This window comes from Delphinapterus leucas, chromosome 9, assembly GCF_059928025.1.
Source record: "Delphinapterus leucas isolate spDelLeu-1000000601 "Yukka" chromosome 9, BTC_Dleu_Yukka2, whole genome shotgun sequence".
Classification (NCBI taxonomy): domain Eukaryota; kingdom Metazoa; phylum Chordata; class Mammalia; order Artiodactyla; family Monodontidae; genus Delphinapterus; species Delphinapterus leucas.
In genome coordinates, this window is record NC_143137.1 from 5,310,787 (window position 1) to 5,330,455 (window position 19,669).

At 40.3% G+C, this 19,669-nt stretch overlaps 1 protein-coding gene and 1 pseudogene across 2 annotated transcripts in view; one reads left to right on the forward strand and one right to left on the reverse strand.

The window, feature by feature from the left end:
- The window catches only part of GALNTL5 (polypeptide N-acetylgalactosaminyltransferase like 5), a 67,878-nt gene that overhangs the window by 16,390 nt on the left and 31,819 nt on the right, over positions 1–19,669 (reverse strand). For both annotated transcript variants that reach the window (XR_016394241.1, XM_022577324.3), the window contains exons 5-6: positions 11,331–11,580; positions 5,799–5,916 (exon numbers count right to left, since the gene is read on the reverse strand). Coding sequence is in view for 1 of the 2 variants with exons in the window: in XM_022577324.3 (XP_022433032.2) it covers positions 5,799–5,916; positions 11,331–11,580 (368 nt within the window). In the remaining variant the exon portion in view is untranslated. The remainder of the gene's footprint in view (positions 1–5,798; positions 5,917–11,330; positions 11,581–19,669) is intronic.
- Positions 2,099–2,718, forward strand: LOC111176660 (tRNA-splicing endonuclease subunit Sen15 pseudogene; annotated as a pseudogene).

Below are 19,669 nucleotides of genomic sequence, written 5' to 3' on the forward strand. Positions count from 1 at the left end.
TATTTTTTGATTTCCTCTTTGATTTCTTCAGTGATCTCTTGGGTATTTAGTAACATATTGTTTAGCCTCCACGTGTTTGTGGTTTTTACATTTTTTTCCCTGTAATTGATTTCTACTCTCATAGCACTGTGGTCAGAAAAGATGCTTGATATGATTTCAATTTTCTTAAATTTACTGAGGCTTGATTTGTGACCCAAGATGTGATCTATCCTGGAGAATTTTCCATGAGCACTTGAGAAGAGAGTGTAACCTGCTGTTTTTGGATGGAATGTCCTATAAATATCAATTAAATCTATCTTTTCTATTGTGTCATTTAAAGCTTCTGTCTCCTTATTTATTTTCATTTTGGATGATCTGTCCATTGGTGTAAGTGAGGTGTTAAAGTCCCCCACTATTATTGTGGTACTGTCGATTTCCTCTTTTATAGCTGTTAGCAGTTGCCTTATGTATTGAGGTGCTCCTATGTTGGGTGCATATATATTTATACTTGTTATATCTTCTTCTTGGATTGATCCCTTGATCATTATATAGTGTCCTTGTCTCTTGTAACAGTCTTTATTTTAAAGTCTATTTTATCTGATATGAGTGTTGCTCTCCAGCTTTCTTTTGACTCCCATTTGCATGGAATATCTTTTTCCATCCCCTCACTTTCAGTCTGTATGTGTCCCTAGATCTGAAGTGGGTCTCTTGTAGACAGCATATGTATGGGTCTTGTTTTTGTATCCATTCAGCCAGCCTGTGTCTTTTGGTTGGAGCATTTAATCCATTCACATTTAAGGTAATTATCAATATGTATGTTCCTTGACCATTTTCTTAATTGTTTTGGCTTTGTTATTGTAGGTCCTTTCTTTCTCTTGTGTTTCCCCCTTAGAGAAGTTCCTTTAGCATTTGTTGTAAAGCTGGTTTGGTGGTGCTGAATGCTCTTAGCTTTTGCTTGTCTGTAAAGCTTTTGATTTCTCCATCAAATCTGAATGAGACCCTTGCCAGGTAGAGTAATCTTGGTTGTAGGTTCTTCCCTTTCATCGCTTTACGTATATCACGCCCCTCCCTTCTGGCTTGTAGAGTTTCTGCTGAGAAATCAGCTGTTAACCTTATGGGAGTTCCCTTGTATGTTATTTGTTGTTTTTCCCTTGCTGCTTTCAATTTTTCTTTGTCTTTAATTTTTACCAATTTGATTACTATGTGTCTCGGTGTGTTTCCCCTTGGGTTTATCCTGTATGGGACTCGCTGCGCTTCCTGGACTTGGGTGGCTATTTCCTCTCCCATGTTGTAGAAGTTTTCGACTATAATCTCTTCAAATATTTTCTCTGGTCCTTTCTCTCTCTCTTCTCCTTCTGGGACCCCTATAATGTGAATGTTATTGCGTTTAATGTTGTCCCAGAGGTCTCGTAGGCTGTCTTCATTTCTTTTCATTCTTTTTTCTTTATTCGGTTCCGCAGCAGTGAATTCCACCATTCTGTCTTCCAGGTCACTTATCCGTTCTTCTGCCTCAGTTGTCCTGCTATTGATTTCTTCTAGTGTAGTTTTCCTTTCAGTTATTGTATTGTTCATCTCTGTTTGTTTGTTCTTTAATTCTTCTAGGTCTTTGTTAAACATTTCTTGCATCTTCTCGATCTTTGCCTCCATTGTTTTTCCAAGGTGCTGGATCATCTTCACTATCATTATTCTGAATTCTTTTTCTGGAAGGTTGCCTATCTCCACTTCATTTAGTTGTTTTTCTGGGGTTTTATCTTGTTCCTTCATCTGGTATATAGCCCTCTGCCTTTTCATCTTGTCTATCTTTCTGTGAATGTGGTTTTTGTTCCACAGGCTGCAGGATTGTAGTTCTTGCTTCTGCTGTCTGCCCTCTGGTGGATGAGGCTATCTAAGAGGCTTGTGTACGTTTCTACACTCACTTTTTAAATATGTATCATTCACAAAATCGATTCTATTCTCAGACACAAGAATGTGCTTATTAAGTTACGAGGTCCTGAAAGGGGGACTATTTCATATGCTTCATTCTCAGAGGGCAATGCAATAAAATGAGAAATAATCAACCAATCAATAAAAAGCACCAGAGGCATGGATGTTACAAAAATAATGCCTGGGACGGCAGGGCATGGAGGAGTGCGGTGAGTCCTAGCCAACCGCGGGCTGCAGCAATGTGCGCCCAGGCGGTGATCACAGCTGTGGCGCCCCATCATGGGCCCCCAAGGACGCCTGGATGGGCACACACTCTAAGTATTTAGAAATGATGGAATTAGACATAGGAGATGCCACCCAAGTTTATATAGCATTATTGGTTTACCTGGACCTCATGGAGAGTAAAAGTTGGCACATGAAGTAAACTGTGTGGGATTATCAGATCTCCAGCTCATCTGCCTTCTTGGTACTGAGAAGGACAAGGGTTACAGACAGTGGTGCCTACACCCATCAGTGCTTCCCTCAGCCATAACAGGATAAGGGAGATCTTGAAGGCTTCTCGAAAATTGCAAGGTGATCCAGATTTGCCGATGTCTTTTACTTCCACCATAGTGGAGTTTGACTCCACAATAGTCTATTACAAACCTACTGATGGATTTATGCTGCCAGATCCTCAGAATACTTCCCTTAGAAGATGACACCTATCCTTCCCGATGCTTGCTTTATTCACACAAGATTGGATTGAGACCCCTCAGCCTGATTCATCTTTTATCTCAGACCTAGTCAGGGTTGACTTAGCTGGGCCCATTCCATAAGTTTTCTTTTCAAGAATAAAACTTTCCCAGATAGAGGAATTAATTTTATTGAAAAATATAGGCTAGTTGCTCTAGAACTTTCTCATCTGGAGACAGTTTAATTATAGTTGTATACAAGTTTATGCCTAGGGTGTGCTCAGAAGGGTAGAACATTGCTGAGGCTGCTACCTCTTTCCATTACTCAACCCTCTCAATGCCTTTTGGTCACTACAGCTAGCCTGGAGTGGCATTTCATGCACACTTTGACACCTGGAGAGTTTACTTTAGTCTGCTTTTTCATCCCCAATAGAAAGTATTCTTTCAACTGCTTTTTTTCATGTTGCAATTACTGTTACTTCCCTCTTTGGTTGACTTTAAATCAAAACTAAAAATATCCTCCTCCAGAGTGTAAAATTAAATGTCTAGATTAATAGGGACCAGAGAATTGCTACCTACACGAGTACTGGGTCTTTTTCTTCTGTTCTTATTACCACCACCTGTACTGTATCATAGCTAGAATATTACAAGGGAGATAGTAGGGGACAGTGTTAACCTTAAAAACATCTTTCTTAAGTAGACCCAGTTTTTCCACCTTTGTTAACGCCTCCCAATTAAGTTGCCTAAAGTATAAACAATTATATGGAAAAGATGTTTCAAGTGACATTTTGGGGCATATAATAGTCCAAATTATAAATGACTTAAATGTTTAAGGCAAGGGTGAGCAAAATTTTTCTGGAAAGGGCCAGAAAGGAAATATTTTAGGCTTTTCAGGTCATATAGGCTTTCTCACAACTTCTCAGCTCTGCTGTTTGTAGGACAAAAATAACCATAGACAGTATCTAAATGAATGGATATGGCTGTATTCCAATAAAACTTATTTGCAAACGCAGGGCCATAGTTTTCCAATCCCTGGTCTGGGGAAATAGTCAATAAACATATATAGCTAATGAATGGTATGTTATGTATCTATTAAAAATTAGTCATGAATATACTGAAAAACATGAGAAAATATTTAGCATCAAAAAGCAAGATACAAAAGTGTATGAATGCATATGATTACGGCTATAAATAACACACCAAGTATATAATAAAAAGATGACAAAATAAATCACTAACTGGTTATAATAGGATGGCAGGGCAGGAAATGCATGACTTTATCTTCAATATTTTAGTTTTTCTCCATTTGTGTTATTTTTATAATAAAAATGTTTTTAAATAAATCAATAAAAATAATGCCTGGATCAGAAGGGAACAAATGAGTAGGAAAAAAAAAAAGCAACGAAAATAACAAACTTATAGGATACTGCCAAACAGGGACTTGAAGGAAAAATATATTGCTCTAGATATTCCTATATTCAAAGTAAGGTATCTGAAGCATTACGAGAGAAGACTGTGCTTAAACTAACTTTAAAAAAATGTAGAAAGCAGCCCGCCAAAAGAAGGAAGAGGGAGATAAAATCCAAAGCAGAAAAAAATTGGAAAAACACGAAAAGCAGATCTGGTGAACACCTTACTACACGCTGAGAGAAACGCAGTTCAAAGTATAATCGCTGCAGATGGTTTCGGAGAGTATAAAGAGCAGTTGGCAAAATTAAAGCGGAACAATAATGGCTGCCACTTATTTATCAGCTCCGCTAAACTCTTATCTTTACAACAACCCTGTAATAGAGAGAATTCTTTTCTTCAGTTTACTTGTAAGGAAACTGAAGCTCAGAGAGAATAGGAATTTAGCCATAAATGAAGCTGTTTTCTCTACACCCAGTTGTCTCTGTTGGGAAAAGAGACAAAGCAGAGAAAAGGGAGAAAAAAGATGTGAAGGGCAATGATGGCGAGCTCACCAGCCCAGACTTTTATGCACAGTTCAAAATGATCATTATAAAAATCTATTAGAATTCAGTCAAATACAAAAAATTACCTATGATTAACAAACGTTTGAATAGCTTAGTATTTTCTTCAGACTCTCCAGGAATATCTACTTTGTACCTTATTCTCCACCCCCATTACTTCATTAAATTTCTTTTTTTTTTTTGGCCACGCCATGCGGCTTGCGGGATCTTAGTTCCCCTACCAGGGACTGAACCCGGGCCCTCAGCCGTGAAAGCAGGGAGTCCTAACCACTGGATCACCAGGGAATTCCCACATTAAATCTTTATAAAATTCTGAGAATGGCATTTTTACTTATTCCTGTTTAACAGATGAGGAAACCGAGAACTAGAAAAATGAATGACCTGCCAAGGATGATATAGCAAGTGAGTGGTAGGGCTGAGACTCACCCTAATGTCTAGTGTTTCAATATATTAGGATTTTTAAAAAAATTAAATCTATTATTTTTATTGAGACATAATTTATACACCACCAGAAATCCACGTTTCAAAGGCTACAACTCGGTGATTTTCAGTATTTTCACAAGGTTGTACAATCATCACCACCATCTAGCTCTGGAATATTTTACTGCCCCACAAAGAAGACTGGTACCTGTTAGCAGTCACTCTCCTCCCCCAGCCCCTGGCAACCACTAATTTATTTTCTATTTCTATGGATTTGCTTAGTCTGGACATTTCACACAAATGGACTCATAAATATATGGCCTTTTATGTCTGGCTTCTTTTACTTACCATGTTTTCAAGTTTCATCCCTGTTGTAGCAGGTATCTCAGGATTTAAGAGTTAGGAGAAAACTTATTAGACATCTTCTACCAAATCCTCTCACTTTACAGATGGAGAAACTGAGACTTAACATACCCCATAAATTCAGTGACACCCAAGTCCCCTACCTCCTAATCCTGTGTTTTTTCAACACACTACTAATACCAAGACAATCGGAATAATAAAAAAGAGATTCCACAAACAGATAAAAATATCACATTAATCTGACATACCATATATTAGAAAAAGCATAGGTAAGAAAATCTGGTCTTTTGTTAAAGGTTTTCCATTTCTGTGAGGAATCCCATAAATCATTTACTTCATGTGACACCTGAATGGCACCAGATGCTTGTGTAGGGAAACAGGGTGTCGCTGCCACAGCACATTACATGACTTGGAGTTAGATTTTACTTTCTATGTGCAAAAGTAACTATTTAAAACAAAAAGTCCTAATTACCCTTAGTGAAAGTTCCAAATTTTCTCCTCCCCAGAGATTCATGCCTTTGTCGTACTGTCCGATTTCATCAAAATAATGCCTATTTATAGCAAAAATTCCTCCAGCCATTGCAGGTGACCTAAAAAGGACACACAAATATTAAATTTATTCCATAAATTCAGTCATTATGGGTTTTGGCCAAAACTATATTAAATATTAGTGATAACAGTTAAAAACTAGAAAACACCCATACTAACTAACACCAAAATTATCTTAATATACATTGAAGTATGTAAAATTACTAAGGTAAAATCACAACTACCACAAAATAGGCAACAATAGCTTTAACTTAGCTCTCATCAAATTTTGTAAGCAATCTATTCTAAAACGTTGTCTTGGTGACAGGGAAAATTTTCTTTAGTATGTGAGCTTCCCACAGGGATGATGATTGAATTGGGTAGTGGGAATTTAGAGATCTCCCTTTCTAAAGGCATTAAGTGAATTGTCATATTTACTTCTGGGAAAACCATAATGTTACATAGCATCTTTTTTGGTGGGCCAACAGCAGAGCCCAATAATACCAAACTATGTAGTTTGAAAATAATTACAGATCCATTCATTCATTGTTCCAAAAAGTCTATGTAAAGCCACTATGATGTGTTAGGGATAAATTAGTTAATCAATAAGCAAAGGTGGAAGTAGGGAGACTAGTTAGAGGTTGTTGTGATGGTCCCAGAGGAAGATGATGGCATCTTGGATAAGGGTATAGCAATGAAGGAGATGAGATGTGGCTGAATTCTATATAGGTTTTGAAGATGGAGCCAGCAGACTTGCTATGGGTGGGATGTGCAGGGTTGGAGGAAGTTTGGCCTGGATAACCTGGAAGATAGCGTTACCATGCACTGATTTGTTTGTTTGTTTGTCTGTTTTGACCGCGTTGCAGCATGTGGGATCTTAGTTCCCCAACCAGGGATGGAACCTGTGCCCCCTACAGTGGAAGCGCGGAGTCCTAACCGCTGGACCGCCAGGGAAGCCCCTAGAGTTACCATGCACTGAGACGGGGAATGCTACGGTGGAACGAAGTTTTTGGTGGGAAGATTCAGTTTTGGACATATCTGAGGTGTCTGTTCAGCATGAAAGTGGAGATGCCAGTAGGCAGCTGGATAGGGGAGTCTGGTGTTCTGAGAGAGGTCGAAGCCTGAGAGTCACCAGTACAAGGTGGATGAGAAGCAATGGGTGAGCGAGGGGAGGTGAAGAGGACAGAGCCCTGGGCACTTCAGCAGTGAGAGGTCGGGGAGAAGAGGAGGAATCAGCAAAGGGCATGGAATAAACCAGCGGTGAAGTAGGAGCGAGAGCTGGGGGCTCTGGTGGTCTGGAGGCCATGAGAAGAGTGCCCGTCAAAGAGGAGGGAGAGGCCAGCAGCATGGACACGGCTGACAGGCCACGTGAGACTAGGACTGAGGACTGGACAAGACAGTGTGAAGCTAGCGGGGAGGGCAAAGCCTGACTGCAGTGAGCTTAAAGTCGAGTGAACTGTTTAACAGAACTGGAGAGAGTGATACCGACGACTCTTTCTAGGTGGTTTAATATAAAGGAGAGAAAAGGAAAGGGGAAATGGCTGATAAAATAAAATCATTTTATTTTTTTAATTGTGAGAGAGAACAGCATGCCTGTAGTCTGCTAGGAGTCATCCTATCTGGTAACTGGACGAAGCTGGTCCCTGCATATCCCCCTCCCTGGGGGCCACGAGTGTCGTTGGTGGAAGCTTAAGGCCACGATTTTCCTTGCTTGTTCTAAGTTTCACCCACCTTTTATTTTTGTCATTAGAACTATTGTAAGTAGGGGAAAAAATATATCTTCAGATATTAATGCTAATTCATGGCTAATACCTAAAATTAATTTTTTTCCTTTAACTCTTTAAAACAACCTATTTTTTCTTACTTATATTATTATACATTATAATTGTATTACAACATATCATATGTATAATATATATTCCATATGTAATATATACATATATAATCACACAATTGGTATTATACTGATTTTTTTTAATTGAAGTATAGTTGATTTACAATTTTGTGTTAGTTTCTGGTGTACAGCAAAGTGATTCAAATAGACATATATATATTATTTTTCAAATTCTTTTCCATTATAGGTTATTACAAGATACTGAATATAGTTCCCTGTGCTATACAGTAGGTCCTTGTTGATTATTTGTTTTATATAAGGTAGTGTATATATGTTAATCCCAAACTCCTAATTTATTCCTCTCCCACTTTTCCCCTTTGGTAACCATAAGTTTGTTTTCTATGTCTGTGAGTCTGTGAGTCTGTTTCTGTTTTGTAAATAAGTCCATTTGTATCATATTTTAGATTCCACATTATACTGATGTAAGTTTTTTATGGCCTGATTTTTTAAAATTTAACATATTGTGAGAATTTTCCTTTTTAGTTAACTAGCCTTCAAAAATTTTAACTCTATAATATTCTACAAAATATGAATATACTTTTTTAACCATTTCAATATTGAACATTTATGTTGCTTTGATTTTCTTACTAAAATAAATATTGATACAACATATATTTCTGGACCTATCTCTCAACTCCTTGAAGATAAATTGTAAGAAGTAGAATTATTGCATTAAAGAATAAGAATATTTATAAAATTTTTAATTTATATTGCCAAATTTTCAAAAAGCATTTACAAATGTATATATACTAACAGTGTATTAGAGTTCCAAAATGTTACTTTTCTAATTGACTATTAGAAATCCAATTTCCATATTGAATTTTTACAGCCTAAAAAATACTTAAAATGTGAGATACAGAAATATTACAAAAATTATAAGTCAATTTTTTGGTAAATGGAATATTTCAGCTACTTCTTACTAAAAGTAACTTCATTTTAGATTACTTTGAGATGAACTCAAAAGACTGATGCTTTATTTTTTAATTTTTTAGTAAATCATGATTTTTACATATTAAGTTTTATTTAAATGAAGTATCACTTTGTTCTTTTTCATCCTGAAGTCTGTAACATTAACAATAGCTACCATTTATACTGATCCCTTCCTCTGTGTCAGGCCTTTAGTTATGTGCTTTACAAGTATTGGCTCATTTAAGGCCCTCAGTAATCCAGAGAGGTAGGTATTATTATTATCATCATCATTTTATAGATGAAGATACTAAAGCTGAGAGAGGTAACTGGCCCAGCTAAGGGCTGCCTTTTTTTTTCTTTTTTTTTTGGCCGCACCATGTGGCATCTGGGATCTTAGTTCCCCGACCAGGAATCAAACCTGTGCCCCCTGCAGTGGAAGCGTGGCATCTTAACCACTGGACCACCAGGGAAGTCCCCTAACGGCTGCCTTAATGCACAACTCCAGGGATGCTAATTACCTATAGTCTTTGTGAACAGTGCCTTCTGGAAATATGCAGTGCACAGCCTGTGCAGCTGTACATGGCAGCCCTAAACAGCTAACAAGTGATGGCTGGGGCAGAGGAAATATCAGAGTCATACAAAGTTATGAGTCATACGAAGAGTCATTCGAAGTTATAAGAAGGAATCTGCATGTTATCCTTTGGCAGTGGAAAGACAATAAGCAAGACGGGTGACATGTGCAAAGTGGGGTTTTAAGAAAATTAACGTAGCAACAGAGAGACTGGAATGAAGAGGAGGAGCTGTAGGCCAGACTGTCCCTTAGGGTGTAGAGTCTAAGCCTGGAGCAGTGATGGCTTGGGCCATGAGGACTGTCAGAGAGATGGACAGATGTGATATGAGAATCATCACAAAGGATGGGTCTCCTGGAGCTGGTTAATCACTGGATTAGAGAAGGCAATGGGAGATCTGGAAGATGGCTATACAGTGTTCATATGTGGTCATGCTTAATGGCTGCATAATCCATTACAGTTCTGGCATGAAGTATTGATACTATATGATTTCCCAATCATTCCTCCCACTTCTTAGATAGTCTTTATTTCATCCTTGATTTGAGAGGTCAGTTTGCTTACTAAGAGTAGGGGTTCAGGGCAGGGGCAGCTATTGGGATTAAGGGAAGTACTAAAGTGGAATGGGAATACCCACTTCTGGGAGTGAGTGGATAAAAGGATTGCAAGGCAGCATGAGGCTGGAGAACCATCAATGTGCAGAAGAATCAATTCACATCTCTTAAAGGAACAAAGGGAATAGATGGTGGAATCAAACCAGGGTTGGAGCTTTGCAGGGCTATCGTGGCAGAAGTGCAGTGGGATGTGGCAGAAGAGAAGAGAATTTATAGATCAGAAAGTCTAGACCACAGAAGCAGAAAGAAAACTGTGAGGGTTAAAAAGAGAAATCAAAGAACTGGACATCTTGATGATGTCCAAGGGTGGGCATGGGGGGAGCAGAGCAGGAAAAAGCCAGGAGGGTTCTGGGTTGTGGCCAAGGAGAGGGATATCTGGTAATTTAGAAGGTGAAGATCCAGGGTATGGCTGTAGGAATAATATTAAATATCTAACATTTATACAGTACTTATTATGGACAGATACTGTCCTAAGCTTTGATATATGTCATTTAATTCTCATAACAGCCCTGTGAAGTACTGTTATTCTCCAGACTTACAGATAAAGAAATAAGGTGCAGAGAGGTTAAGTAACTCATTCAAGATCACACAGCTCTAGCTAAATTAAAATAGAGGCAAAGATCAAGGACTTGCTAGGCTATGGTGTTAGAAAATTGACTCATGTGGTTTGTAAAGCAAAGAGGTTAACATTAAAAGAGAAGTGAGCCTGGTGTCAAAGTTATCAGTAAATGTGGGGAGTGATCTGGAGGAAGTCTCTTGAGAAATAACCTCATAAGTGCAGTTAGAAGTCATAACATTCAAATTATTCTCACATTTAGAAATATATTTTCCAAGACTGATACTCCAGGAAAATCACATTCATCTCAACCTATAAAATTACAGATGGAAGCACTTGGATAAATATTTTATACATGAATTTGGCAAAGACATCGACTTTTTCTAGGCTATCCACAGTGCTAGTATTTTTATTTTTTCTTTTTTTGCAATACGCAGGCCTCTCACTGTTGTGGCCTCTCCCGTTGTGGAGCACAGGCTCCGGACGCGCAGGCTCAGGGGCCATAGGCTCACGGGCCCAGCCGCTCCGCGGCATGCGGGATCCTCCCGGACCAGGGCACGAACCCATGTCCCCTGCGTCGGCAGGCAGACCCTCAACCACTGCGCCACCAGGGAAGCCCAGTGCTAGTATTTTGATCATTGATAAACATGCAACTTGTTCCTGAGAACCAAGTCCACATTTTAAAGCTGGACCTCTGAAATCAGAGGGATACTAACCATGGTGGTATTCCGAACTGGGGTGAGATGCTCATTTCCAGTGAGCGAAACTTAAAGAAACAAAACCTACCACATTCTATTATTACAGACTTTTAGAAACAAGATAAATAATAAAATATTTCTCTTCATTAAGCTCATGAAATCAAAGTCATAATCTCTGAAAGCTTCCCCCTGCTCCCAATACCTACATGCTATTTTTCCATTACCAGAAGAAATCTCACCGGATAGGTCTAGTAGGCCCTTCTGGTCCATCCATCTCATAAGAGAAAACATGATCCCATTTAAATTGCAGATACCAGTTGAAAGCTCCCCTGACAACAGGAGAGGGCTGGTATTCCAGGGTCACATAATCAATGACATCTATCAGTGGACACACCACCATTCGGGGGTCCTTGGCAATGGCATTCAGCAAGGGCTCCAGCCATACTTTATTCACTTCGCAGTGGCTATCCAGGAACACCAGAACATCCCCTGGGGAGGCAAGAACAGGCGAGTGTTAGTGCATGTGTAGGAAACACCTAAATCAAGGCGACAAGCATTTGTCCAGCATTTACTATGTGTTTGGCTATTAAGGTGCTTTCAGCTTCACTGGCAGGAGACAAGAAACACATATTTTATATTGTATCAAAAATGCAGGACATCATGTGCCACAGATACTCAGAAGAAGCTGGTGAACTGTGGGTTAGAGAGGAGTCTGGGGAAGATTCTAAAGAAGCAGATGGAACTGAGCTGACCTTCAATTTTAAAATGTCATTTTATCTCAGCCTAGATTGATCAACCCAATGTCGCAAATGTTTACTGCAAGGAAACCTTCCTTGGTATTTAGTTTGGTGCTTGGGATGCAAAGATGCATAATTACTTTTCCTCTTGAATTCGAGCTTTAGTGAGGGTCTATTCTGCTTTGAGAACATGGGAAAACCTGGCATGGCCAAAATAAAGAATATGTGTGTTAAAATATATTAGGTGGTCTCAAATTGGAAGGGACCTCAAAACTCAGGTGCAGAGGTTAGACTTTTTCTTGTAGCCAACATAAAATCATAGGAACGTATGAAAACATCCTATATTTAGATCAGAAGACTTAGTATTATTAAAATGTTTTATAATCTCCCAAATCAATCTACAGATGCAATTCAATCCTTATCAAAATCCCACTGGCTCTTTTTACAGAAATTGATCCTAAAATTCATATGGAAAGGCAAGGGATCCAAATTAGCTAAAACAATCTTGATAAAGAAGAACAAAGTTGAAGGATTTCCTGCTGTCAAAACCTACTAAAAGGCTACAATAATCAAAACAATATAATATTGGCATAAGATACTTATAGACCAAAGGTATAGAATTAATGGTGCAGAATAAATGAAGCATCTATTGTCAATTGATTTCTGAAAAGGGTACCAAGACAACTCAATTGGGAATCATTTTTTTCAATAAATATCCTGAGACAACTGGATATCTGCATGAAAAGAATGAAGTTGGACCCCCTATCTCATACCAAACACAAATATTAAGTCAAATGGATAACAGACCTCAAAAGGTAAGAGCTAAAACTATAAAACTCTTAGAAGAAAACAGGCATACATTTTACGACCCTTGAGTTAGGTAATGGTTTCTTAGGTATGACACCGAAAATACAAGCAACAGAAGAAAAAACAAACAAACAGGTAAACTGGACTTCATCAAAACTAGAAACTTTTGTGGTTAAATAGATACCATGAAGGGCTTCCCTGGTGGCGCAGTGGTTGAGAGTCCACCTGCCGATGCAGCGGACACGGGTTTGTGCCCCAGTCTGGGAAGATCCCACATGCCGTGGAGCACCTAAGCCAGTGCGCCACAACTACTGAGCCTGCGCTCTAGATCCCTCGAGCCACAACTACTGAAGCCCGCATGCCTAGAGCCTGCGCTCCGCAACAAGAGAAGCCACTGCAATGAGAAGCCTGCGCACCGCAACGAAGAGTAGCCTCCACTCGCCACAACTAGAAAAAAGCCCACGCACAGCAACGAAGACCCAACTCAGCCATAAATAAATAAGTAAATAAGTAAATAAATAAATAAATCTATAGGGAGGACTGGTCCATTCCCTGTCACTGGTTACAAAACAGAGCAGGCCCCAAGACTTCTCTGCTCTCTTAGGTTAATTGGAAGTCTTATTAGACAGCGGAAGTTGAAAACAGTCTCAATTCAGCAATTAGAATTTTCAGGCCCCTGTTACAATCGAAGCTTCCCTGCCTGCATGCAGAACCCACCCCCAACCAGGTGGCCCTGTGGGAGGGTCACTTTCCTTTGCATTAAATCTTCTTAGCTCTTCCTTACTGGTCTCCTTCCCCAGCTTACCCTCTGTGGTTTCAGACCTCACTAAAGCCAAAGGAGGGTAAGAGACAAGTGAATGGGGCAGGGAAGTTCTTTCTTGGTGAACGAGCAGGGTGCTCTGAGCTGACTCCTTCTATTACGGTGTGGCTGCACGGTGATTTTGAGGACCACCCCCCTTCCCATCCTTGGTAGTCTCTTATCTGCAGTTCCCATAAACTGGGCAAATGCATTCTATCCGGGTGGTCTAGACTCCCACCTCAGCAACTTAGGGTCCTGTGTTCTACCTCTAGCTTCTCCTCTGCTGAGATCTGTCCATCCTTCTAGATAGCCCCATTGGACATGATCTAAGATGATCTTTATTGCTCTCTTACCCAAACATCCATTGCCTGAGCAAACTCTGCCATCAGAACAGATACTAACACTGCAGCAAAAGTCCTTGGTTCCGTAGCTAGCCACAGCCCTTCTTCTGCCCTTTTGATTCTCAGGTGAGAAGCCAACATCCGTTCATTTCTCTTCACCCCCAATAGGTTTCTGGTTTTGTTGTACTGATGTCTGAGGATGTGCTGAGCCCCCAACACAGGAAATTCACATCAAGTTCCTCTAACCAGGATTTAGCAAGCAGCTTTCTCTAAAAATCATCTCTAATTCTAACGATCTGATTCAGTGTAGCTGAGTTTGCTTCTCAGATATCTATTTTGAAATTTCTTTATGGTACTGTGTCCGACAACTCACTTTGGAATATAACATCTGTTGTCTTCCTGCCTCAACCAACACTGAGCTAAAAAGAGCCCCATTTTTAAACATATATAGTTTTTTTTTTTTTTTTTTACTGTTGGCAGCACACACACTGTTCAATTAACACTTTGCATTTTTCACTTAAAATAGCTTCTATAATATTACATAACACAAACATTTTAAAATCATGTCGGCTAATTTGATAGGTGAAAAAATACCATCTGCTTCTCCAAAGAAGATATATAAATGGCCAACAAGCACAAGAAAGGATGCCCAACATCACTGGTCATTAAGGAAATGCAAATTAAAAACGCAGTGAGGTACCACTTCATATCTACCAGGATGGCTGGAGTTAAAACAAGACCAAAAAGACAGAAAATAACAAGTGTTGGTGAGGATGTGGAAAAATTGGAACTCTCATACGTTGCTGGTGGGAATGTAAATGGTTCAGCTGCTGCGGAAAACAGTGTGGCAGCTCCTCAAAAAGTTTAGAAGAAGTACCATGTGACACAGAAATTCCACTAATAGGCACATATTAAAAAGAATTCAGGGACTTCCCTGGTGGCACAGTGGTTAAGAATCCGCCTGCCAATGCACGGGACACGGGTTTGAGCCCTGGTCCAGGAAGATCCCACATGCCACAGAGCAACTAAGCCCGTGTGCCACAACTACTGAGCCCGCAGCCCACGTGCCTAGAGCCTGCGCTCCGCAACAAAAGAAGCCACCACCATGAGAAGCCCACGCACCACAATGAAGAGTAGCCCCCGCGGAAGGTTCGGAGCCACGGAGGAGAGTGTAGTGATAGGGGTGCAGAGGGCAAAGCGGAGAGATTCCCGCACAGAGGATCGGTGCCGGCCAGCACTCACCAGCCCGAAAGGCTTGTCTGCTCAGGTGCCGGCTTCAGTCGGATCCCAGGGAGAGGGCTGGGGTTGGCAGCGTGAACACAGCCTGAAGGGGTTAGTGCGCCACGGCTGGGCGGGAGGGAGTCTGGGAAAAGGTCCAGACCTGCCGAAGAAGCAAGAGACTTTTTCTTGCCTCTTTGTTTCCTGGTGCGCGAGGAGAGGGGATTCAGAGCGCCGCTTAAAGGAGCTCCAGAGACGGGCGCGAGCCGCGGCTAAAAGCGTGGACCCCAGAGACGGGCATGAGACGCTAAGGCCGCTGCTGACGCCACCAAGAAGCCTGTGTGCGAGCACAGGTCGCTATCCACACCCTGCTTCCGGGGAGCCTGTGCAGCCCGCCACTGCCAGGGTCCCGGGATCCAGGGACAACTTCCCCGGGAGAACGCACGGCGCGCCTCAGGCTGCTGCAACGTCACGCCGGCCTCTGCCGCCGCAGGCCCGCCCCGCCCGCCGTGCCCCTCCCTACCCCCCGGCCTGAGTGAGCCAGAGCCCCCGAATCAGCGGCTCCTTTAACCCCGTCCTGTCTGAGCAAAAAACAGACGCCCTCCAGCGACCTACACGCAGAGGCGGGGCCAAATCCAAAGCTGAGCCCCTGTGAGCTATGAGAACAAAGAAGAGAAAGGGAAATCTCTCCCAGCAGCCTCAGGAGCAGCGGATTAAATCTCCACAATCAACTTGATGAACCTGCATCTGTGGAATACCTGAATAGACAACGAATCATCCCAAATTGAGGGGGTGGACTTTGGGAGCAAGATATATTATTTTTTCCCCTTTTCCTCTTTTTGTGAGTATGTATGTGTATGCTTCTATGTGTGATTTTGTCTGTATAGCTTTGCTTTTACCATTTGTCCTAGGGTTCTGTCTGTCCGTTTTCTTTTTTTAGTATAGTTTTCAGTGCTTGTTATCATTGGTGGATTTGTTTTTTGGTTTGGTTTTTCTTTCTTTCTTTTTAATTACTTGAAAAAATTTTTTTACTAATTATTTTTTGTTTTTTATTTTAAAAACTTTTAAAAAAAATCTTTTTCTTTCTTTCTTTTGTTCTCCCTTTTATTCTGAGCCGTGTGGATGAAAGGCTCTTGGTGCTCCAGCCAGGCGTCAGAGCTGTGCCTCTGAGGTGGGAGAGCCAACTTCAGGACACTGGTCCACAAGAGACCTCCCAGCTCCACGTAATATCAAACGGAAAAATATCCCAGAGATCTCCATCTCAATGCCAAGACCCATCTCCACTCAACGACCAGCAAGCTATAGTGCTGGACACCCTATGCCAAACAACTAGCAAGATAGGAACACAATGCCACCCATTAGCAGAGAGGCTACCTAAAATCATAATAAGTTCACAGACACCCCAAAACACACCACCAGACGTGGACCTGCCCACCAGAAAGACAATTTCCAGCCTCATCCACCAGAACACAGGCACTAGTCCCTTCCACCAGGAAGCCTACACAACCCACTGAACCAAGCTTAGCCACTGGGGGCAGACACCACAAACAACGGGAACTACGAACCTGCAGGCTGTGAAAAGGAGACCCCAAACACAGTAAGATAAGCAAAATGAGAAGACAAAGAAACACACAGCAGATGAAGGAACAAGGTAAAAACCCACCAGACCTAACAAATGAAGAGGAAATAGGCAGTCTACCGGAAAAACAATTCAGAATAATGATAGTAAAGATGATACAAAATCTTGGAAATAGAACGGAGAAAATACAAGAAACGTTTAACAAGGACCTAGAAGAACTAAAGAGCAAACAAACAATGATGAACAACACAATAAATGAAATTAAAAATTCTCTAGAAGGAATCAATAGCAGAATAACTGAGGCAGAAGAATGGATATGTGACCAGGAAGATAAAATAGTGGAAATGACTACTGCAGAGCAGAATAAAGAAAAAAGAATGAAAAGAATTGAGGACAGTCTTAGAGATCTCTGGGACAATATTAAATGCTGAACCAACATTCAAATTATAGAGGTCCCAGAAGAAGAGGAGAAAAAGAGAGGGACTGAGAAAATATTTGAAGAGATTATAGTTGAAAACTTCCCTAATATGAGTAAGGAAATAGTTAATCAAGTCCAGGAAGCACAGGGAGTCCCATACAGGATAAAACCAAGGAGAAACACGCCAAGACACATATTAATGAAACTATCAAAAATTAAATACAAAGAAAAAATATGAAAAGCAGCAAGGGAAAAACAACAAGTAACATACAAGGGAATCCCCATAAGGTTAACAGCTGATCTTTCAGCAGAAACTCTGCAAGCCAGAAGGGAGTGGCAGGACATATTTAAAGTGATGAAACAGAAAAACCTACAACCAAGATTACTCTACCCAGCAAGGATCTCATTCAGATTTGACAGAGAAATTAAAAGCTTTACAGACAATCAAAAGCTAAGAGAATTCAGCACCACCAAACCAGCTTTACAACAAATGCTAAAGGAACTTCTCTAGGCAGGAACACAAGAGAAGGAAAAGACCTACAGTAACAAACCGAAAACAATTAAGAAAATGGTAATAGGAATATACATGTCGATAATTACCTTAAAAGTAAATGGATTAAATGCCCCAACCAAAAGACATAGACTGGCTGGATGGATACAAAAACAAGACCCGTATATATGCTGTCTACAAGAGACCCACTTCAGACCTAGGGACACATACAGACTGAAAGTGAGGAGATGGAAAAAGATATTCCATGCAAATAGAACTTAAAAGAAAGCTGGAGTAGCAATTCTCATATCAGATAAAATAGACTTTAAAATAAAGACTATTATAAGAGACAAAGAAGGACATTACAGAATGATCAAGGGAACAATCCAAGAAGAAGACATAACAATTGTAAATATTTACGAACCCAACATAGGAGCATCTCAATACATAAGGCAAATGCTAACAGCCATAAAAGGGGAAATCGACAGTAACACAGTCATAGTGGGGGACTTTAACACCCCACTTTAACCAACGGACAGATCATCCAAAATGAAAATAAATAAGGAAACGCAAGCTTTAAATGATACATTAAACAAGATGGACTTAATAGATATTTATAGGACATTCCATCCCAAAACAACAGAATACACTTTCTTCTCAAGTGCTCATGGAACATTCTCCAGGATAGATCATATCTTGGGTCACAAGTCAAGCCTTGGTAAATTTAAGAAAATTGAAATCGTATCAAGTATCTTTTCTGACCACAACGCTGTGAGACTAGATATCAATTGCAGGAAAAAAATCTGTGAAAAATACAAACACATGGAAGCTAAACAATACACTACTTAATAACCAAGAGATCACTGAAGAAATCAAAGAGGAAATCAAAAAATACCTAGAAACAAATGACAATGATAACACGACGACCCAAAACCTATGGGATGGGCTTCCCTGGTGGCGCAGTGGTTGAGAGTCTGCCTGCCGATGCAGGGGACACGGGTTCGTGCCCCGGTCTGGGAAGATCCCACATGCCGCAGAGCAGCTGGGCCCGTGAGCCACGGCCACTGAGCCTGCGCGTCTGGAGCCTGTGCTCCGCAACGGGAGAGGCCACAACAGTGAGAGGCCCGCGTAATGCAAAAAACAAAACAAAACAAAAAAAAAACCTATGGGATGCAGCAAAAGCAGTTCTAAGAGGGAAGTTTATAGCAATACAATCCTACCTTAAGAAACAAGAAACATCTCAAAGAAACAACCTAACCCTACACCTAAAGCAATTAGAGAAAGAAGAACAAAAAACTCCCAAAGTTAGGAGAAGGAAAGAAATCATAAAGATCAGATGAGAAATAAATGAAAAAGAAATGAAGGAAACAATAGCAAAGATCAATAAAACTAAAAGCTGGTTCTTTGAGAAGATAAACAAAATTGATAAACCATTAGCCAGACTCATCAAGAAAAAAAGGGGGAAGACTCAAATCAATAGAATTAGAAATGAAAAAGGGGAAGTAATAACTGACGCTGCAGAAATACAAAGGATCATGAGAGATTACTACAAGCAACTCTATGCCAATAAAATGGACAACCTGGAAGAAATGGACAAATTCTTAGAAATGCATAACCTTCTGAGACGGAACCAGGAAGAAATAGAAAATATGAACAGACCAATCACAAGCACTGAAATTGAAACTGTGATTAAAAATCTTCCAACAAACAAAAGCCCAGGACCAGATGGCTTCACAGGTGAATTCTATCAAACATTTAGAGAAGAGTTAACACCTATCCTTCTCAAATGCTTCCAAAATATAGCAGAGGGAGGAACACTCCCAAACTCATTCTACGAGGCCACCATCACCCTGATACCAAAACCAGACGAAGATGTCAGAAAAAAAGAAAACTACAGACCAATATCACTGATGAACATAGATGCAAAAATCCTCAACAAAATACTAGCAAACAGAATCCAGCAGCACATTAAAAGGATCACACAACATCGTTAAGTGGGGTTTATCCCAGGAATGCAAGGATTCTTCAATATATGCAAATCAATCAATGTGATACACCATATTAACAAATCGAAGGAGAAAAACCATATGATCATCTCAATAGATGCAGAGAAAGCTTTCGACAAAGTTCAACACCCATTTACGATAAAAACCCTCCAGAAAGTAGGCATAGAGGGAACTTACCTCAAC